The sequence below is a fragment of the Oncorhynchus masou genome, chromosome 19 (genome assembly GCF_036934945.1).
Source record: "Oncorhynchus masou masou isolate Uvic2021 chromosome 19, UVic_Omas_1.1, whole genome shotgun sequence".
NCBI classification, from domain to species: domain Eukaryota; kingdom Metazoa; phylum Chordata; class Actinopteri; order Salmoniformes; family Salmonidae; genus Oncorhynchus; species Oncorhynchus masou.
In genome coordinates, this window is record NC_088230.1 from 31,033,780 (window position 1) to 31,056,672 (window position 22,893).

General features: G+C 43.7%; 2 protein-coding genes across 6 annotated transcripts in view; one reads left to right on the plus strand and one right to left on the minus strand.

Annotated features, from left to right (window-relative positions):
• The first annotated feature begins 81 nt into the window (after positions 1-81).
• LOC135506172 (solute carrier family 66 member 3-like) lies at positions 82-5,267 on the plus strand. The gene is made up of 7 exons (XM_064925651.1): positions 82-353; positions 1,732-1,814; positions 3,076-3,145; positions 3,628-3,685; positions 4,084-4,204; positions 4,606-4,647; positions 4,892-5,267. The coding sequence occupies exons 1-7, from the start codon at positions 190-192 to the stop codon at positions 4,981-4,983; spliced, it is 630 nt and encodes a 209-aa protein (XP_064781723.1). The 5' UTR covers positions 82-189; the 3' UTR covers positions 4,984-5,267.
• A 6-nt stretch (positions 5,268-5,273) lies between these two features.
• The window catches only part of LOC135506171 (rho-associated protein kinase 2-like), a 64,833-nt gene continuing 47,213 nt past the window's right edge, over positions 5,274-22,893 (minus strand). For 3 of the 5 annotated variants that reach the window (XR_010450344.1, XR_010450345.1, XR_010450346.1), the window contains 14 exons: positions 22,593-22,662; positions 20,988-21,091; positions 19,714-19,900; positions 17,872-17,965; positions 17,604-17,698; positions 16,414-16,605; positions 14,467-14,638; positions 12,818-12,885; positions 12,438-12,526; positions 12,096-12,174; positions 11,684-11,954; positions 11,225-11,537; positions 10,616-10,708; positions 5,274-8,051 (listed from right to left, as the gene is read on the minus strand). Coding sequence is in view for 2 of the 5 variants with exons in the window: in XM_064925650.1 (XP_064781722.1) it covers positions 9,087-9,198; positions 11,225-11,537; positions 11,684-11,954; positions 12,096-12,174; positions 12,438-12,526; positions 12,818-12,885; positions 13,533-13,763; positions 14,467-14,638; positions 16,414-16,605; positions 17,604-17,698; positions 17,872-17,965; positions 19,714-19,900; positions 20,988-21,091; positions 22,593-22,662 (2,077 nt within the window). In the remaining 3 variants the exon portion in view is untranslated. The other 2 variants (XM_064925650.1, XM_064925649.1) reach the window with 2 other exon arrangements.

Below are 22,893 nucleotides of genomic sequence, written 5' to 3' on the forward strand. Positions count from 1 at the left end.
GGCGCACTTCAACGCTCACTATGTGATGGCCAAAAGGTTATTGCTTGAAGTAATATACTGGAAAAATTCTCAGCCACCTGTCCAATTCTCTCGGGTAGACTGACTACACGCTGTCAAGTCAATCCGGCAACTAACAGGAGTGATTGGAGACAACAAGTATCATTATTTTTTACCCAATACCAAGACAATATGCTAACGTCACCCGTAGACGACTCGAACATTTTGTTACACTTGTTAAATTATAGTACATTCTGCTTGTGTTTAGTGTCTAAAATCCCGTCGATTGTTCTCGTAGCAAGAGCGAAGTCTTCCAAGGGATTCAGCCTGAAGGGCTTGCTGTTAGAGTTGACTGGGTAAGTTAAGGACAACTCCACACGTCTGTACTCACATAGCTGTGTTTCAGACTAGCCTATTGGTACATTTATGTCAAACGTAAGCATACATAGTCTAATTTGCACGGATAAATTGAGACATTAAAAACAACGGGTTTTATTTGTGGTAGTGGTGGTGGTGGTGGTGGTGGGGGGGGGGCGGTTCTAGTACATTTCGATGTTTTTGTAATAACTAGGAAGCACCAATGATGGCTGTTTTGCTATTAGTCAACTAGAAAACAGGTCACACCATCAACTACTAAATTAATGTCAAGTGGTTTGAAACATCTCATCTCCTCTGAGTAGGAACAGCATATGACATTCAATGTATTTCTTCTAAAGTATACTTCATGAGATATAGGCCTATAACCCATCAAAGATGCATTTCCGATAACGTTTCCAGATGCTATACCTACAGTCCTGTCTACCTTCTGAAATAACTTTGATCCCCCCTGAACTCTTCCTCAGCTTTCATTAACTTTGAAGCGACATGTAGGGGAAGAGGGGCTTAAACTAGGCATTCTATACTGTACTGGTCTCAGTATAGCTCGGCTGCAGCTGTGGTGCCCCATTACACTGTCACTCGACCCACTGGTAAATGTCAACTGGAAATGGATGGGGTACAGACTGATGGGGAGCGTCTGACTTTGGGAGAAAGGAGTGAGGGGAACCAGGGTGTCAGTTGGCAGCATGGTAAAGGCAAGGGCGACTCCTAACCCAACACCTAGCTACCTTGTCAAGAGATTCGGATTCAGATGTAATAGCTAAGTGGTTGGGTTGACAGTCTAAATGTCCCGGGTTCAAGGCCAGGTCGGGACAACCTCATGACTTCACTACAGTACAACATACTACAGAAATCAGACTCCCCTAATCTTAATTCCCTGCAGTACAGTTTTGTGATTTAGTGTGTTGGCATACATGCAGCCTGTGTGCCTGGTCACTCTGCTGGTACTGGCATCTAAATTAACCGTCTGTCTGTCCGTCTGTCCGTCTGCCTCTCTCTGTGTCTGTCTGTCTGTCTGTCTCTCTGTCCGTCCACCTGTCTGTCTGTCTGTCTGTCTGTCTGTCTGTCTGTCTGTCTGTCTGTCTGTCTGTCTGTCTGTCTGTCCCTCCCTCTGTGTCTGTCTGTCTGTTTGTCCCTCTGTGTCTGTCTGTCTGTCTGTCTGTCCCTCCCTCTGTGTCTGTCTGTCTGTCTGTCTGTTTGTCCCTCTGTGTCTGTCTGTCTGTCTGTCTCTCTCCCTCTCTGTCCGTCTGTCCGTCTGTCTGTCTCTCTGTGTCTGTCTGTCTGTCTGTCTCTCTCTCTCTCCCTCTCTGTCCGTCCATCTGTCTGCCTGACTGTCTGCATGTCCTTCCATTCCAGATATGTCGTGTTTGTCACCTACCAGATTCACCATGCTGCACCATCTTCCACGTTCCTGGAGTACCCGATACTCATTGCCCAAGGTGATGTTGCACAAGATGATGCTATCATGGTGCAATGATTCGTGCTATGCCCCCATCATGGCACGAGTCATGAAAGGGTGTTCTTCCTATGTGTGTGTGTGTGTGTGTGTGTGTTTGTGTGTGTGTGTGTGTGTGTGTGTGTTGAGTGAAATATATATAAATAGAGCATTGTGTGTGTGACAGAGAAGAAGATCCTTAAAGGTGAACTTCAGTATTTTACAACTTGATGTTAATGTTTTTTCATCTTGAAAGTATATGGACCAGGAGAAACTGTAATCCGGGGTTAGTTTTTCTTAAAAAATAGCTAATGTGCGCAAATGTGATTAGCATGAGGTTGTAAGTAACAACAACATTTCCAGGACATAGACATATCGGATATGGGCAGAAGCTTAAATTCTCATTAATCTAACTGCACTGTCCAATTGACAGTATCTATTACAGTGAAATAATACCATGCTATTGTTTGAGGAGAGTGCACAGTTATGAACTTCAAAATATATTAATAAACCAATTAGGCACATTTGGGCAGACTTGAAACAACATTTTGAACAGCAATGCAATGGTTCATTGGATCAGTCTAAAACTTTGCACATACGCTGCTGACATCTAGTTGCCAAAATCTAACTGCACCTAAACTGGAATAATACACTGTGGCCTTTCTCTTGCATTTCAAAGAAGATTAAAAAAATAATAATAAAAAAAGCATGTTTTTTTCTTTGTATTATCTTTTACCAGATCTAATGTGTTATATTTTCCTACATTCATTTCACATTTCCACAAACTTCAAAGTGTTTCCTTTCAAATGGTATCAAAAATCTGCATATCCTTGCTTCAGGTCCTGAGCTACAGGCAGTTAGATTTGGTTGTCATTTTAGTCAAAAACCGATCCTTAACAGCCTATACAAACTTAAGCTAACTTTAGCCACAGCTAGCTAAAACTCTATGGGAGTAATACGGGCAACTGTGCAATGTTACAAAAATCATCTTTAATGTCAAATAATTCAGTTGGTTTGGCCGTGATATTTAGAAAATTGTCACGGTTGACACTATACCATTGATAGCCAGCTAGAAGTGGCTGAAGTTAGCAGACGTTTGTAGAGGCAGTTTAATGAAATCTGAACCATGGATTACTTTTTATTCTTCCCATAGACTAGTTACAGGGTGAAGAATCATCTAACATGAACTACTGAAATCCCCCTTTAACAAGTCTGTTGCATTAACTAAGAGGTGTAAATTGAAGCACATTGTATTTTTGTTTTAGACTCCGTCCTGCTTCTTCTCATCCTCTATTACAATGGGAAAGCCAAGCACAGCTTGATCTACATTGCACTGTATCCTCCACCCAATCAGAATGCAGATGCTCAGGTAGGTTTGACTGATTAATCTTTCACAGACACAATTATACATTAAAGACCACTGAAAGGGGTGAGCGATGTGAGAGTGTGTATGCTATGCGTGTTTTTCTGAGGGCGATTGCATTTTAATTGAAGGGGAGGGAGTCAGTACAAGCCTCTGACTCTCATGACAACCGTAACCAATCACTGAGTACAAGCGTCTGACTCGCATGACAACCCTAACCAATCACTGAGTACAAGCGGCTGACTCTCATGACAACCCTGACCAATCACTGAGTACAAGCGGCTGACTCTCATGACAACCCTGACCAATCACTGAGTACAAGCGGCTGACTCATGACAACCCTGAACCAATCACTGAGTAAAAGCGGCTGACTCATGACAATCCTAACCAATCACTGAGAAATGACAAACATTGCTCACTGTCAGCTGTTGTAGTCTTTAATGTTCCACTCTAGATTTGTAGGGGGATGGAAACTTGTCACACTACAAGATTGGATCATTGATCTGGCTATGGTAAGTATAGCATGTTAGGTCCCACTTTAAACAAACTACAACTTGTAAGGCTTAGTGAAGGATTCATAAACTGTTTATAAGGCCTATATAGTTGCTCCAGAAATCATTCAGCTGTTAGGTGACTTGTGAATAGGCCTTAATCCTGTTTCTGAGGGCCCACAGTGGGTGTGCAGGCTTTTGTTCCAGACCAACACACTTGAATCATCCAATCATCAAGCCCTTAGTTGAATCAGGTGCGTTAGGACGGATCTGCCCTCCGTTCTTACCCAGTGGGGCTTAAATCAGGCTGTCATTGTAAATACAAATGTGTTCTTTATTGACCTGCCTGGTAAAATAAAGGTAAAAAAATAAAATAATAATCTTCATGTCTGTTCTTGGTCCTGTTTCTACCCCTTCAGAGCCTCTGTACCTTAATCAGTGCCAGCAGTAAGTTTGCCTCTGCCCAGTGCCTGTACCAGTCCAAGGACTCCTCCGGGGTCAGTGCCCTCGCCTGGAGCATATCCTGCTACACCTGCTTGGGTGAGTACCAAGCCAAGGGAGGGGAAGAGACTGTAGTCCAATTCCTCTACCATTCAAAGTGTGCACCCCTTCATGTGTTTACAAAGAATGGATTGGTGTAAGGAAATGATGGAAACTCCCAATACTTACATCCAATCCACTGCTTTTAAATCCATGAGGAGTGAACAGGTGGACACGTCAGGTTGAAGAGTAGAGAATCTGATCACCAGTTTGGTACTAGAACAGTAGGCCTCTTCCATTGGTCATTTTGTATTGTGGGGGTCTGAATGTTTAAAGGGATATTTCACCTTTTTGTAATTTGGGTGAACTGTCCCTTTAATACAGTAATGGAGATATCATTGACTGTTTTGAGGGTTTGTTTGTGTGTCTATGTTTTTACACTCAAATCCTCTGTGTTTCAGCGAGGATGTTCACTACAATTATGACAACAGCAGACATACAAGGTCAGTATCTACTGCCTTCCTTGTAGAGACTTGGCAATCACCATGTGATCTTAGTCCATAGAGATGTACTAGAGCTCATTTCATACTTTTGCTGAAATAAGGTTTTAGGCCAAGTGGGTCCTCTACCCAACTCTATGGCTTCGATGAAATAGATCACTTTCTGAAAGTTCAACAGAAGTTATAAACATTAGGAAGTGAGCCCACAGTGATCAATTTGTGGCCTTTGGTTCTTTGATTCTTCCAGTTCTCACCCGGTTCGCGGTCTTGTCATCGCTCAATGGATTTGTGCTGGCCATGATATTCCACTACAGAAGAGATGTCAAAAAGGTGGAATGAGCTTTGGAGATGAGTCTGTCAGTCACCTGAGTTATATTCTTCAGGCAGCAAACAGAAGAACACAGAATGACACATGGAGGGACTAACTGGACTTAAAACTGGACTGTCCTATAAAGAAAACTAGCATGTTCACTTGCAAAATGTCTAACTTGTGAAACCACAAACAAGGTCTTATCTGCTGGTCTTTTGGTCCCAGAACATGGTGTTGAAGCAACCCTTAGGAAGAAAGTCTTAAATTCTCCAAAATGATGAGCAATACAAGTAAAACACAATAAAGAATATTCACCGTCTTATCGAGTACAGTATTTATTCAGATTTCCCAACAAGCCATGTAGTAGACGGGCAGTGATATAGAACATAAATTGAATATATTGTTCCAGTTCTGTCTGACGGTCAGCATTGTTTACTGAAGCCTGAAAACTGATGACGAGAAACTCCGGGGGTGAAGTCTTCTCTAGGTACAGATCTAGGAATAGCTTCCCCTCCCCCAATCCTAACCGTAACCATTAGTGGGCTAAATCCAAAACTGACCCAGGATCAGCGTCCATTGGGGCGACTGTGGAAGAATATTCCCATATTGTACTTCATGGTTCACCTTATTCGGTCGTAAAGACAAACACTTTAGCTTGTTTCCAGATCCATTTGTGCCGTTTTGCCCCTTTGGTTGGTGTTGTTGACAAGACAGAACAAACAGAGCTGGGACTAGGCTACAAACACTTTACTCTGATAATGTAACATGATTTGAATGAAGTAATACACTCATCTAAGTATCAATTGTAGACTAAACTCAGATTTCACACTTTAAATTATATTTTTTATACATAGCCTATCTTGTAACATTACAGGGAAAAATATGTGCAGTGAAATATTTAGTTTTCGTAAAAATAAAACTATCACATACGGTACCAGTCAAAAGTTTGGACACACCTACTCAGTCAAGGGTTTTAATTTATTTAAACTTTTTTCATACATTGTAGAATAATAGTGAAGACATCAAAACTATTAAATAACACATGGAATCATGTAGTAACCAAGAAAGTGTTAAACAAATGAAAATATATTGTATATTTGAGATTCTTCAAAGTAGCCACCCTTTGCCTTGATGACAGCTTTGCACACTTGGCATTCTCTCAACCAGCTTCATGAGGTAGTCACCTGGATTGCATTTCAATTAACAGGTGTGCCTTGTTAAAAGTTAATTTGTGGAATTTCTTTCCTTCTGAGCCAATCAGTTGTGCTGTGACAAGGTATACAAAAGATAGCCCTATTTTGTAAAAGACCAAGTATATATTATGGCAAGAACAACTCAAATAAGCAAAGAGAAACAGCAGTCCATCATTACTTTAAGACATGAAGGTCAGTCAATGCAGAACATTTCAAGAACTTTGAAAGACTCTTCAAGTGCAGTCGCAAAAACCATCAAGTGCTATGATGAAACTGGCTCTCATGAGGACCACCACAGGAAAGGAAGACCCAGAGTTAACTCTGCTACAGAGGATAAGTTCCTTAGAGTTACCAGCCTCAGATATTGCAGCCCAAATAAATGCTTCAAGTAACAGACATCTCAACATCAACTGTTCAGAGGAGACTACGTGAAGCAGGCCTTCATGGTTGAATTGTTGCAAAGAAACCACTACTAAAGGACACCAATAAGAAAAATAAACTTGCTTGGGCCCAGAAACACGAGCAATGGACATTAGACCGGTGGAAATCAGTCCTTGGGTCTGATAAGTCCAAATTTTGCGATCTCCGCATGTGTGGTTCCCACCATGAAGCATGGAGGAGGTTGTGTGATGGTGCTTTGCTGGTGACACTGTCAGTGATTTATTTAGAATTCAAGGCACACTTAACCAGCATGGCTACCACAGCATTCTGTAGTGATACGCCATCCCATCCGGTTTGCGCTTAGTGGGATTATCATTTTTTTTAATGACATAACACACCTCCAGGTTGTGTAATTTCTATTTGACCAAGAAGGAGAGTGATGGAGTGCTGTGTCAGATGACCTGGGTTCCACAATCACCCGACCTCAACCCAATTGAGATGGTTAGGGATGAGTTGGACCGTAAAAATGCTCAGCATGTGGGAACTCCTTCAAGACTGTTGGAAAAGCATTCCAGGTGAAATTGGTTGAGAGAATACCCAAGAGTGTGCAAAGCTGTCATCAAGGCAAAGGGTGGCTACTTTAAAGAGTCTTAAATATAAAATATATTTAGATTTTTTTGACACTTTTTTGGTTACTACATGATTCCATGTTTTATTTGATGTCTTCACTATTATTCTACAATGTAGAAAATAGTAAAAATGAATTAAGACCCTTGAATAAGTAGGTGTCCAAACTTGTGACTGGTACTGTATCTTTGTGGCAATAATACACTGACAGAACACGTATTCCTATATATACACACACCTAATACAGACCCATCTAATTATATAGCTTATGAGGATCACCCAGGCATGTAAAGACACAGGCAAATATATGGCTAGGTCTGTATGTATTTCATCATGACATTTATAAAATAAGGCAGTTTTAGAGCGACCTGCAAAGTATTTCATTTTCTCGATCCATGAAATCATGGAATTGTACAAATTTGCCATGACATGCATAGTGTATGAAGCCTGGTGCCAGATCGGTTTGTGCCGTCTTGCCATTGGCATGACAACAGCACAGCAATGGAGTTGGCAAGACGGCACAAACGGATCTAGGACCAGGCTATACTGGAGAAGGCAGAAGGTGAAACCATTTGGTTTACTGAGACATATGCAAGTCCGACTGCAGTCCTTACATGAATGCAACGTTAACCTGACCCTCTTTCCCTAAAATATCTGGCGTTTTGCAGTCTTTGGTTGAATCCAAAATGGCACCTTACTCCCTATATAGTGCAACTACTTCTGACCAGAACCATATGGGCCCTGGTCAAACGTTGTGCACTATATAGGGAATAGGGCCCCATTTGAGACACTACCTTTGTTTCTTAAAAGGCAAAGTAGATGTATAGGTTCCACTGTGTTCAGGCTCCAGTCCACATGTGAGAGGATTCAGCACATCTTTGTATCATAGAGGTAAACTGTGAAGAGAGAAAATAAATTAATTCATATGGCATTTTGCTAGATGAAGTCGGATTACGCACACGAAGAGTGCGTGCAAAAACACATACAGACAACAAACAGCTAACAAAACACCACACACATACCACACAGCTAATAAAACACCAGCCATCACCACCACAAACTAGCAGCACACAGCATGCAACGAAACAAAGATTTGTTGACAACTTTTCTGACAACTCAAACACACATTAACACTGACTGTGGTGGGTTCTTCAGCAGAACACTGACTGTGGTGGGTTCTTCAGCAGAACACTGACTGTGGTGGGTTCTTCAGCAGAACACTGACTGTGGTGGGTTCTTCAGCAGAACACTGACTGTGGTGGGTTCTTCAGCAGAACACTGACTGTGGTGGGTTCTTCAGCAGAACACTGACTGTGGTGGGTTCTTCAGCAGAACACTGACTGTGGTGGGTTCTTCAGCAGAACACTGACTGTGGTGGGTTCTTCAGCAGAACACTGACTGTGGTGGGTTCTTCAGCAGAACACTGACTGTGGTGGGTTCTTCAGCAGAACACTGACTGTGGTGGGTTCTTCTGCAGAACACTGACTGTGGTGGGTTCTTCTGCAGAACACTGACTGTGGTGGGTTCTTCAGCAGAACACTGACTGTGGTGGGTTCTTCAGCAGAACACTGACTGTGGTGGGTTCTTCAGCAGATATTATCATCATATTGTAGTGAATGTCCAACTCAGTGACTCCCATCAGAAAGCTCTACACAACCCAACCATTACTGGCAATCAAATCTGTTTAATGCCCCTATTGAAATCACACAAATCATGCATAATAGTGATAATACCGGTATGCCATTTAGTAGACACTTGTATCCAAAGCGACCTACAGTACAGTGAGTGCATACATTTTTAGTCTGTTATCCCTCTCAGAATTGAACCTACGACTGAGGTGCCATGCTCTTACCAATGGAGCCACACATGCATCAGGCCTCAACAAAAACTCCATTTCCCAGCAGCCACTGCTGAAGTTACCCCTCACTTCCTCAGAAGCCGAACATATCATCATCATCATCATCATCATCATCATCATCATCATCATCGACATCCTCCAACGACCAACTCCAGTCCTTCAGGCTTTCAAAATCAACAAGCAATCTGAAACGGTAGAGGGAGTCCCCCTGGTGTCAGTCCATGGCCTGCAGTCCATGTTTTAGTTAGACACTACAGTGAGCAATTCCTGATTCTCTACCCTTCTGTCCTAACTGTACACTTTCATGGATTGAAAAAGACTGGTGTAAGAAATATGGTGCAAACTCTCTAGTTCAGCCCATATACACATCAATCCAGTTCACTCCTAGATAGAGAACGGTAGAGAATTGGGACATGGGGTCAGCCCTGTACAGTTACTTGAAATGCATGACATGAGGCAGAGGGTGGAGGAGCGGATGAGAGAGGGAGTGGTTAGTAGAGATGACATGGATGAGAGAGGGAGTGGTTAGTAGAGATGACATGGATGAGAGAGGGAGTGGTTAGTAGAGATGACATGGATGAGAGAGAGAGTGGTTAGTGGAGATGACATGGATGAGAGAGGGAGTGGTTAGTAGAGATGACATGGATGAGAGAGGGAGTGGTTAGTAGAGATGACATGGATGAGAGAGGGAGTGGTTAGTAGAGATGACATGGATGAGAGAGGGAGTGGTTAGTAGAGATGACATGGATGAGAGAGGGAGTGGTTAGTAGAGATGACATGGATGAGAGAGGGAGTGGTTAGTAGAGATGACATGGATGAGAGAGGGAGTGGTTAGTAGAGATGACATGGATGAGAGAGGGAGTGGTTAGTAGAGATGACATGGATGAGAGAGGGAGTGGTTAGTAGAGATGACATGGATGAGCGGCTGAGAGAGGGAGTGGTTAGTGGAGATGACATGGATGAGAGAGGGAGTGGTTAGTAGAGATGACATGGATGAGAGAGGGAGTGGTTAGTAGAGATGACATGGATGAGAGAGGGAGTGGTTAGTAGAGATGACATGGATGAGAGAGGGAGTGGTTAGTAGAGATGACATGGATGAGAGAGGGAGTGGTTAGTAGAGATGACATGGATGAGAGAGGGAGTGGTTAGTAGAGATGACATGGATGAGCGGATGAGAGAGGGAGTGGTTAGTAGAGATGACATGGATGAGAGAGGGAGTGGTTAGTAGAGATGACATGGATGAGAGAGGGAGTGGTTAGTAGAGATGACATGGATGAGAGAGGGAGTGGTTAGTAGAGATGACATGGATGAGAGAGGGAGTGGTTAGTAGAGATGACATGGATGAGAGAGGGAGTGGTTAGTAGAGATGACATGGATGAGAGAGGGAGTGGTTAGTAGAGATGACATGGATGAGAGAGGGAGTGGTTAGTAGAGATGACATGGATGAGAGAGGGAGTGGTTAGTAGAGATGACATGGATGAGAGAGGGAGTGGTTAGTAGAGATGACATGGATGAGAGAGGGAGTGGTTAGTAGAGATGACATGGCAGGCAGTGCAGCAGACTGACAGTCACACACAATACTGACTGGGGTCTGCTACTTACAGTCTAGCAGAGTGATTAGCACTAGTATGATGGGGGGTTCAAAGGTGAGGAGTCAAGTGTCAGTGGAGGATGATTCTGAGCATGGGGCCATTACTAAAGGGAAGTGGCCAGTGGAAGAGAGTGAGTTAGGAGCTAGCTGAGCATGTGAGTAAATGAGTTTTACAGCATTCTGAGGCTTTCTACACCCTTCGTATTCATTGCTAAGGTGAATGATGGACCTCACACTGATGACACCGACTTGGCTTTGGTTATTTGTGAAAGTATAGTGTTGAAAGTGTGTGTAAGTCCAGGACTAGGCATAATCTTTGTCTGGGAAACTGGCACATAGAGTTGTGACAGTTTGGAATAAGTATTGTCCATAAAAGACTCAAGCTACAGCAAGAACATTATGCCATGATTGCAGATTTGTTTATAAGATAAGTTACTTATTAGCTCATTAACTGGCATGAAGCTAAGCAAGATGACTCTGGTCTAAAAGACAAGTAACATAAACCATTACGTGATTACTGTGGAAAGTTCCTAGAATGAACAGTCTGACAAGTACACTCCTACACTACACAACATTTGAAAGATTTCCAGTTCCTAGTCAAACCCCACCCATAGTCTCACCTGGGCTTCCCTTCGAGCTGAGTCTTCTGGCGACTGGGCTGGACCTTGATGGCTCCGCGGTAGGAAAGGCTAGGGGAGTTGCGGGGGGGGGAGCGTTGTGGGGTGTTGCGGGGGGAAGCTTGTGGGGAGGTTTCTGGGGAGGAGCGAGAGGGTGGCTCGGGGGCTTGGGCAGCGGAGGCTGCCGTGGGGGCGGGGCTAGGGGTGGGGTGTTTCCGGGGGATGCGTTTGATTAGCTGGCTGACCCATCTCTTCTGCTCTGTCTGAGAGCCGGCCAATAGGAGCAGGTCTTTGGCCGTGGACATGTCATAGTTTACTGAGGAGAGACGAGGGTTAAGGTTAGTCAATACACTCTAAAACAGGTAGAAAAACCATTATGAACTGTGCTGTACATTGGTTAACAATACTCGTGGAGTATTTGAACCACGGCCCAACAACATGTGACCTTTGCCCTCTACTGACCCCTGCAGGGGGCGATGACCTCCTCCTTCCGGTCTAGGTGGTCCTTGTGGCACTTGGTGTGGCAGCGGCGGCACTCCAGCGCGGGCGGCGGCTTGAACACGTTCCACAGAGGTCGCGTGCATGCCTCACAGCTAGACGGCAGGTGGTAGAACGTGGGGATGAACTCGTGACCCTTGTGCCTGACGAAGGACGAGCGCTCGCCTGTCAGCGTTAGGGGCTCCGCCGCAAACTCTTGCTCCCGCTTGCTCTCGCCCTCGTTGGCGTACAGAATCTGTGAGGGGGAAGAAAGGGAAGAGAGAAAAGAGAGGGATGAGAGAAGTTAAATTCACCATTAACAGTTTTTCTACTGCTCAAAACAGAGGAATGTAAAACTAGTCCAGGACAGCTTGGCTCAACTTTGTGTCTGAGTTACCTGGAATATCCGGGGGATTTCTTTGACGTCAGCGCGGTACACGTCTGTCTGAGTGACCGGTCGGATGTGGAACAGCTTACTGCAAGGAGGAAAGAACAAGGTTATGAACAAGGTTACGATAGGCATCTCAATACAAGCAGTTGGTCTTTATCAGCAGAGGCCATAGGAATTCATGGGACGAAAACAGAGGCTTCGTCCCAAATAGCACCCTATTAGCTACATAGGTCTCTAGTTAAAACCAGTGCACTATGGGCCCTAGTTGAAAGTAGTTCAATATATAGGGAATAGGGTGCCATTTGGGAGCAGACAGAGCCACATAAGAATGTGGATGTCTTCACTCACTTGATGTCTAGGATCATGAAGGGGTTGGACTGCTCTCGGTCCATCTCACTGTTGTAGAACAGAATCTTCTTACTGCTCACTACCACATACTGTCAGAGAGAGAGAGAACAGTCACACTTTATCATCTCAAATGCTGGGGAAATATCAACGTCTGTAGACATGGGTTCAAATAGTGTTTTGTTTTCTTTTGAATACTTTAGAGTGTTTGATTGAGCCTGCCCGGAGTGTTAAATGGACATCGTTTACACTTTTGGGACTATTCCACTTGTTCCCATTGAGCCAGGATAGCTCAATCGATCGCAGATAAAGCATTTCAAATACTATTAGTACCCAGGACTGTATTAGCAGAAGGATAGGCGGAGCCAGAGGGAGCAGCATACCTTTCTATCCCATCCAAACCTCTTGGTATTCTTGGCAGGAAGTGACAGCCAGCCCTCCAGCCTGGTATCTGTTTTGCATAAGGGAAAAGGGAATTACATTAGCAAATAAGAGCAATACACTATTCCAGTATATTCCATACTGCAGAGAAGTAGTGGAGGTTAGGAGCCAATCCACACGGCACACTTTGTCTCAACAAGTTCAACCCCTGTTGTCAAAACAAACACGTTGCGTGCATCATATTATGCCCTTGAGACAATTCATTTATCTCTATAAACATGTTTTACATGACTTCCTTGCAATTGTATTTTGGTATCATCTACTAATTGTGCTTTGGGCTGCTTTGTGCACTCATTATGGGTCAAAGAAGTGCATTATATAAGGAATAGGGGGCCATTTCAGATACAGCTCAGGAACCCTACACTGGATCCATTCCAAAAGACAAACAAAGTCTGGACAGTCCTCATACTATAGTTTGAGTCAACTCAAGGTTAACAGGGGCCACAAAATGTTAGGCTGCGACTTTCCGCACACAGCTGCAAAACACCAGGCAGTATTAGTAGCACTGTAAAGCCACTGTCAGTAGTGTTAGACACACAGCTGAGTAAAGCCACTGTCAGTAGTGTTAGACAGACAGCCGAGGCGGGAGAGAGAAGGTGCGTATTTTTGGCGACTAGCTGCATTGTGTTTGAACTTTGAACCAGCATGCGGGTTCACCTGCACCACTGCGGTCAGGCTCTGGGGGCGGCTGCTCATAAGTGAGGGCCAAAGGTTGGCGGCCATGTTCTAACCGCCTATCATTTCCTTCATACTCCTCCTCCTCTTCCTCATCCTCAAAGTGAGGGTGAGATACTCTGAAGGAGGGCCGGGTGGCAACGCTGACAGATCTCTGTGTGTGCTGGTAGTGGAAGGACATGGACTCAGAGGTCTGGGAGTGAGTGATGTGCACTACGCAGCCACAACAGAGAGACAGAGAGAAAAAGGATGAAGGGAAAACAGGCAGGAATAACAGGCGTATCTTAAAGCAGAGGTTTAGGAATAGTGAAACAAGGGGTGGGAAAGGCCATAGTGACGGGAAATAAACGTGTGAAGGACATTGTGCTGAGACAGAGAGATAGGGGAGGATAGAGGAGAAGAAATACTGTGGAAAGAGACAGCACAGAGATGGGGGAGGATAGAGGAGAAGAAATACTGTGGAAAGAGACAGCACAGAGATGGGGGAGGATAGAGGAGAAGAAATACTGTGGAAAGAGACAGCACAGAGATAGGGGAGGATAGAGGAGAAGAAATACTGTGGAAAGAGACAGCACAGAGATAGGGGAGGATAGAGGAGAAGAAATACTGTGGAAAGAGACAGCACAGAGATAGGGGAGGATAGAGGAGAAGAAATACTGTGGAAAGAGACAGCACAGAGATAGGGGAGGATAGAGGAGAAGAAATACTGTGGAAAGAGACAGCACAGAGATAGGGGAGGATAGAGGAGAAGAAATACTGTGGAAAGAGACAGCACAGAGATGGGGGAGGATTGACTAACAATTAGTGTTAAATTACTACGTGCTCAGTGTTTTGACTCGGGTGCTCTGCGTTTTGACTCGGGTGCTCGGGGTTTTGACTCGGGTACTAAAGTGAGGGGTGTTGAAAGTGTTGTTACCTGGGTAACCGCTGTCGTCCATGTCCAGGTCGTTACCACTGCTGAAACTAGTGGAGTCCATGGAGGTGATGCTCAGAGAGGTCAGCTGACAGCGCAGCTGCTCGATGTCACTGTCCTTACTGTCCAAGGCCATCTGCAGCTCAATGTGCACCTGGCTCTCGTCTGATATCACCTGGAGGTGGAAATACAAACACACTTTTAAATTTAGCAGAAAGAATGTCAGTTAGGTTGGATTTACTGGTGTCTTCATATCAATGTAATTATGGGAGGTCATTACAGCCAACTGGCCTCATTCCCCACAGCACAACCTAGTAATAATAACAACAAAAACATGTGAGATGCTCTCACAGTGAAATGTTCACAGCAGCAAGTGGTTGTGTGATGCTGAGTTTAACATTGTGATTGCGTTTTGGTCGGACTCGTGCTGAGCGATAAGTGCTTTTTGAGGTGGTTTCCGTTATTAAAAAAGTATCACGGTTTTCAATTTCAATATTTTTTTTTTTTAACATTAAATGCATTTAAAATAATGACATGACAATGATTTTAGAGCTTTGTAATGGAAATTCCAAAGCCACAAATAGTGAACATTCAATTTCCAAAACATTGAAAATATTCCATTTGTCTCTATCGGGTCCACATTGAGTAGACATCAGTAGAAAAATAGGAAATGACTATGAAATAATAAAACAGTTCAGTTGTGTATATTACTATATTAACAACTTGATTCTTTTTCATTCCTCAGTCATCATCTCATCGCTGCTCAGACAGTAGCAGCCAGCCAGCCAGTTCTCTGTGTTCCCATTAATGTACTGCCTTCAGTCATCCCATTTAGATTGCCTGCCTAAGCATGCTGCAGAGCTGTCTGACAAAATCATTTGACTAGTTGTTCCAAAGTAGATAAGACATACTTTCACAAACGGTCTCTGTCCTTCTCGTTGTTGTGTTGTGTACATTCCTCCCTCATTTGTGTGCATCTAACCTAATGTTGCAGGCATAAAAGTGTATCCGTCCAGAGATCTGTGCCATCACAGCAGCAAGATTTGTGACCTGTTGCCACGAGAAAAGGGCAACCAGTGAAGAACCAACACCATTGTAAATACAACCCATATTTATGCTTATTTATTTTATATTGTGTCCTTTAACCATTTGTACATTGTTAAAACACTGTATGTATGTATGTATGTATATATATATATATATATATGTGTCTTTATTGTCTTTATGTCTTTGTTTTGAAACTTCTGTAAGTGTAATGTTCACTGTTAATTTTTATTGTTTATTTCACTTTATATATTATCTACCTCACTTGCTTTGGCAATGTTAACACGTTTCCCATGCTAATAAAGTCATTGAATTGAATTGATCTGTATATAATGACTAGATGCTCATGTTTCCACCTTAACAATGGGAGTCGTTGTACCAAAGGCGGGAAGGCAGGCGACAAGCTGAAATTCAAAGTTCACCCATTGGATTTATTTTGGACATTTGTCTCTTGTCTGAGATGGAAAAAATAGTCAGATTATGTTCATTGAAGTTAACTGCCACGTAGATTGAATATTTGACTTAATGAAAACTACAATTGCCTTCAGCTCAGCGTCCCCCATAAAGTTCTTGACTTGAATTCTCTTTCGACAAATGCTGCGTTGGACTCACAAAACAAACAAAAAAACATTGGTCAAATCACTCAGCACGAGGTTGGACTGACTGACTGCCTGTTAGTGGTTGTGTGATGGTTAGTATAAGGCTGTGGTTTGGTTGTACTGAATGACTGCCTGTTAAAGTGGTTGTGTGATGGTTAGTATAAGGCTGTGGTTTGGTTGTACTGAATGACTGCCTGTTAAAATGGTTGTGTGATGGTTAGTATAAGGCTGTGGTTTGGTTGTACTGAATGACTGCCTGTTAAAGTGGTTGTGTGATGGTTAGTATAAGGTTGTGTTTTAGACTGACCGCCTGCATGTCGTTGATCTCTTTCTGGTACTTGATGATGGTGGAGTTGAGTTTCTCCTTCTCTGACCTCAGCTCCAGCTGCAGCTTCCTGTTCTCCTTCTCCTTCCTGCGCATGTCCAGCGTGTCGTCGCGGTTGTGACCCGTTCGCAACGTCTCCCTGCGGTTCATGATCTCGGCCAGCTTGTTGATCGCCTGGTGGGCATGTACATATACAGTCCACAATATATTATGGTAATGGACAGCACACTGCAATATATATTCTCATTGAAAAACACGTTATGGGCTGGTTTCTTTGGTTTCTCAGCCGAGTCCTGGAACAAAACACACACATGTAATGGAGATTCTCTATTGAGTATGCCTTTTAGTCCGGGACTAGGCATCTGACCCTATATATCAAATCAACAAATAGATGCATACTATGTAACATTGGAGTTCTGTCGCTGTCCTGCTGAACCCAGGACATGAACACAACCATCATTTGTATTCCAGGTGCTAGCGTTTTATGATAACCATTACCCTACCAATAACATGGGCAGTGTTCAAATACCTATACTTGCTGTCTAAATAGTAAGCATTTTGGGTATGTGAAAATATACAATTTTATAGAAAGTGACATTTTGGGAAAGACGATGCTTTAAATGCCAGGATGTCATATACTAATTTCCATCTAGTATAATTCACTGCACACTATTGAGGAAGAACAGCTGATAATCAGATATGACGAGCTGTACCCAAATTAACTATTGGCGGGAATCAATGTAATTGCGCATTCTCAGTATGGATGAGCCTAGTATGTTGATATTTGTTGTGTACCTCATCTGTTTTTACTAAACAGTACATTCTAAATAGTATGTAGTACTATTAGTACACAGTATTTAACTTACTACTGTAACGCACTCTGGATAAGATCGTCTGCTAAATGACTAAAATGTAAAGACGTCGTTTTAGTAAGTAGTAGACAAGATAAACTTCAGACACAGACATCGTCTTAGTAGGGTTAGGGTGACGCTACTACAGGTCTCAGGGCAGGTGATGTCACCGCAAGATGGCGGATGAGACTGGACGGATGAGTGTCACGTGTGAACTAGCTGGCTAGTGAGCGCTAGCCAGCTAGTTCACACGTGACACTCATCCGTCCAGTCTCATCCGCCCAGTCTCATCCGCCCAGTCTCATCCGCCCAGTCTGTCACCTGAATCTTGAGCGTTCTCTCCGTCTGCAGCTGCTTCTCAAAGGACATCTTCACACAGTTCATCTGTCTCTCCTCCTCTCTGGCCTTCTGCAGCTCTGTGGACCAAACCAATACCAAACATTCTCACAACACCCCTGGAATGTTTTGGACAACACACAGCATCACCAAACCAATACTAAACATTCTCATAACATCTCTGTTACATTCTGGCCACTGTGAACAGGGGCTCAGAGCACAAGGGGTCTAGACAATGAGAGGGGTGACTCACGTTGCTGCATCTCCTTCAGTTGGTTATTGAGCTCCTCCTTCTCATTGGCCAGGTTGGCCACGTCCACTGTCAGGGTGCGGTTGGACTCCTCCAGCTGTAGGAGACAGCAGAGGACAGATCGGCGTTACAGACACTCCAAGTACTGTGTGTGTGTGTGGTCTTTTCATGCGAGTACAGTACATGCCGGATCAAAAAAATGTCACAACAAGCCTGATGGAAAAAGCACATTTTCCAGTAAACTTTCCAAATGTCAGCAAAATCCAAATACGCAAGACAAAATGGGATCTTTTTGTGTCTGTAAAATGAGTAATGTGAGAATTGGCGGTGGAAAAGCCTTTATGGGCAAATTTTGATGTAACAACATATCAAAAGTGAACTAACGCGATGACGTGGTGTCTGGTCCTCCCACTACGACTCGTCAGGAAACCATGCAGTTTAGGCTACAGATGAAGCAAGTTATGATGAACTTCACAGGGTGGTGAAAGTGCAAGGAGATAAGCTTGATGCTCCTTTCCAATAAATATCGAGGGTCTGATTCTGGTGACATGATGATCGATGCTTGGCTGCTGTTTGACAGATAAAAATAATCTTGCTGTTCTGTCTAATAGTCTCATCATGTAGGCTATACCAGCACTGTATCTGTGAGCTGCATGTGCCAAAACCAGAGTGGGCACATTCGCTATATAACGCAAAATATTTTGTGACAAAACCATCAGTAGAATTGAAAATGCGATGGAAACAGATTTAAATTATATTTGGTACATGGAAGTTATTTTTATGTGCACTACATCATCAAGCACAGCCTTTTATCGATAACAAGTCAATTTGATGGAAACATCTCTGGAAGGAAAATGCACATTTTTATGTGGATTTTAGAATATTTGCATGAAAAACAGTTGGCTATTGGATGGAAGCCTAGCTTCAGAAACCTAGCTAGTGAAACCTAGCTAGTGAAAGTTAGCTTCAGAAAACTAGCTAGTGAAACTTAGCTTCAGAAAACTAGCTAGTGAAACTTAGCTAGTGAAACCTAGCTAGTGAAAGTTAGCTTCAGAAACCTAGCTAGTGAAACTTAGCTAGTGAAACCTAGCTTCAGAAACCTAGCTAGTGAAAGTTAGCTTCAGAAACCTAGCTAGTGAAAGTTAGCTTCAGAAACCTAGCTAGTGAAAGTTAGCTTCAGAAACCTAGCTAGTGAAAGTTAGCTTCAGAAACCTAGCTAGTGAAAGTTAGCTTCAGAAAACTAGCTAGTGAAAGTTAGCTTCAGAAAACTAGCTAGTGAAACTTAGCTAGTGAAACCTAGCTTCAGAAACCTAGCTAGTGAAAGTTAGCTTCAGAAACCTAGCTAGTGAAAGTTAGCTTCAGAAACCTAGCTAGTGAAACCTAGCCAGTGAAACCTAGCTTCTTTGACAATATTCTTAACTGATTGATTTCAGGTCTCAGTTTCACTCTTGGTATCTCCCTCTTCCAGCCCCACCCCCCCCCTCTGTGTCAGTCCCTCTTCCTCCCTCTCATCCCCCCTCTCTGTGTCAGTCTCTCTTCCTTCCCCTCTCTCTCTTCCTTCCCATCTCATTCTCCCACGTCAGTCTCTCTTCCTTCCAATCTCTGTCAGTCTCTCTTCCTCACTCCATCTGTGAGTCTCTCTTCCTCCTCCCCTCTCTGTCAATCTCTCTTCCTCCTTCTGTCTCTCTCTATCCCCTCCCTCCCGGTTGTCTAGTCTACTAGCTCCTGCCATCATTTCTCCTCTCCCTCCCTCTCTCCCACTCCTTCCCTCTCTCCCACTCCTTCCCTCTCTCCCACTCCTTCCCTCTCTCCCACTCCTTCCCCCTCTCCATCCCCCCCTCTCACCGAGCCGATGGTAGCCTCCTTGTCTCCTAGCTCCTGCCTGTGTCTGGCCGTCATATCCTTCACCTCCAGTTCCTTCATGATCTTCTCCTTCTCTAGGTCAGAGTACTGCTCTTCGGCGATGGAGCGCGCCAGCTGCTCCGAGTCCGCCTTGGTCAGGCTCACCTCCAGCTGGGCCGCCAGGGAATCCCTGAGGGAAAGACGATCCGGAATATCAGGGAATGTGGGAACATTGGGGAATCGAACACAATAACCTGGGAAATGTTAATGAGACCAAATCTGTGCCCAGTACTGTTATGGCCGCCAGAGACCCCTGGAAATTAGGAATGTGGGGAAATTCTCACACTACTGTATGGGAAAATAAAGTTAATGAAACCTAATCTAGTCCAGTACTGTATGTCAGAGCAGTCACTGGAAGCCTGGAAAGGAAATCCCATAATACCAGGAAAATCACTGTTTGTAGAATTTTTTTACACTACAATATGGGAAAGAGGAACAGATGGCATTAGTGTCATGTTTGTCAGGGCATTCACATGACCAAGGCCTACATTAATCTCGCAAAGTCAGTAAACATTATGTTCAGGCCAATCAATGAGCTCCATAGCCATTTCTATGAAACACTTACCCAGAGTTCTACGGGCTTGCTGCTACAGGAGTCGACACGTTAAAAGTCTGTCTGTGTGACTTTACAGTGAGTGTTGATCTCGGTCAACTCAGAACTAAAATCTTGCGTCATTTTGTCAGATGCTCAAAGCTTATTGTGTTGGTGATTGATGGCACATCACCTGTAGACTGGAGGTTAGGTACCACGCTGATCATATTACCTGCAGTATTGTCAGGCTATCATCTCGCAATTGACTGAGTGATAAGGGTGGAATGCATGTTAACATTAGGCTACAGATCATCTTTCAGGGACAGACTACAGTCCCAGAGAGACGAAGTGTGTGCTCATGATTCTAATCTTCAACAGTTTGTTAGAGGTGCTCAGAGGGTCAAGATGATATTTTCCTTTCAAAATGGTCCAGTCCAGCACCTACAGTAGATACGTAACCAGGCCAGTGCAGTACAGCTCAGTTTGGCTTGGCTCAGTAGTGTGAACAAATAGTGTCAGGTAGGGTTACAAAATTCCATTAACTTTCCCCAAAGTTTCCAGAAATCCTGGTTGTAAGATTACTGTAAGATTTCAGGAAAACATGGGAATTTGGGGAAAAGTTACCAGAATGTTGCAACCTTAGTGTCAAGGAACAGTTTCTGGTTGGATCCTAATGTTCCAGTACCTTTCTTCCTGGTACTCCTCCAGTCTCTGCTGAATATCTTTATACAGCTTGTTCCTCTCATCACACTCCTCCTTCAGCTCCCGGTTCTGGGTCTTGTACAGGGTCTGGTACAGAGGAAACGGTCAACACACAACAACTATGGGATGTCCCAAATGGCACCATATTCCATATGTAGTGCACTACTTTTTGACCAGGGTCCATAGGGATCTGGGATCTGAGCTTCAATGCCATTACAACTCTCCTTCCGTGGCCTCCAACTGCTCTTAAAACGCAAGTAAAACTAAATGCATGCTATTCAATCGATCACTGCCCGCACCTGCTCGCCCGTCCAGCAACACTACTCTGGACGGCTCTGACTTAGAATATGTGGACAACTACAAATACCTCGGTGTCTGGTTAGACTGTAAACTCTCCTTCCAGACCCACATTAAGCATCTCCAATCCAAAATTAAATCTAGAATCGGCTTCCTATATCGCAACAAAGCATCCTTCACTCATGCTGCCAAACATACCCTCGTAAAACTGACCATCCTACCGATCCTCAACTTCGGTGATGTCATCTATAAAATAGCCTCCAACACTCTACTTAACAGTCTATCACAGTGCCATCCGTTTTGTCACCAAAGCCCCATACACTACACTACCCACCATTGCGACCTGTACGCTCATTGGTTGGCCCTCGCTACTAACTCGTCGCCAAACCCACTGGCTACAGGTTATCTTCAAGTCCCTGCTAGATAAAGCCCCGCCTTATCCCAGCTCACTGATCACCATAGCAGCACCCACTCGTAGCACGCACTCCAGCAGGTATATCTCACTGGTCACCCACAAAGCCAATTCCTCCTTTGGTCATCTTTCCTTCCAGTTCTCTGCTGCCCATGACTGGAACGAATTGCAAAAATCTCTGAAGCTGGAGACTCACATCTCCCTCACTAGCTTTAAGCACCAGCTGTTTGAGCAGCTTACAGATCACTGCAGCTGTACATAGATGGGCTGTTTACAGATGGGCTATCTACCTACCTCATCCCCATACTGGTATTTATTTATTTTGCTCGTTTGCACCCCAGTATCTCTACCTGCACATTCATCTTCTGCCGATCTACCATTCCAGTGTTTCATTGCTATATTGTAATTACTTCGCCACCATGACCTATTTATTTCCTTAACTTATCTCATTTGCACTCACTGTATATAGACTTTTTGTTTTCTTTTGTTCTACTGTATTATTGACTGTATGTTTTGTTTATTCCATGTGTAAATCTGTGTTGTTGTATGTGTCGAATTGCTACGGTTTATCTTGGCCACGTCGCAGTTGCAAATGAGAACTTGTTCTCAACTAGCCTACCTGGTTAAATAAAGGTGAAATAAAAAAAAATGAAAATAAAAAGTAGTGCACTACATAGGGGATAGCGTGCCATTTGGGACAAAACACTACACTAGCAAGCAGAATGAATAGACAGAAAATAGCTAATAGTCTTTCTTAGGGGTGCAAAATTAACTTTCCCAAAATACCCAGGAGTATTCCAACCAGGATTTCTGGAAAATTGTCAGAATTTTACAACCCAGTCTTTCCACACATTGGGAGTGTCTAGAAATCAACAGTACCGTGAAATACTGCTCTGCCTCCAGCTGGTCCTTCAACTCCTTCAGCTGTCCTTCAGCCTCCTGTCTCTCCCTGTGATTGGGCAAAATCACTGTCAATCACTACCATGTCAAATCACATGTCAATCTGAAACAACTGACATACACAACTCCCACCACTTAGAGCATGGGAAAGACAGACATGATACCTAACATCCATTGGTCATCACATCCTCTCTCTCACACACTTAATCTTTTTCTCAACTTGCCTACCTGGTTAAATAAAAGGTGAAATAAAAAATAAATGTCCAAGCCAGCCGCCCGT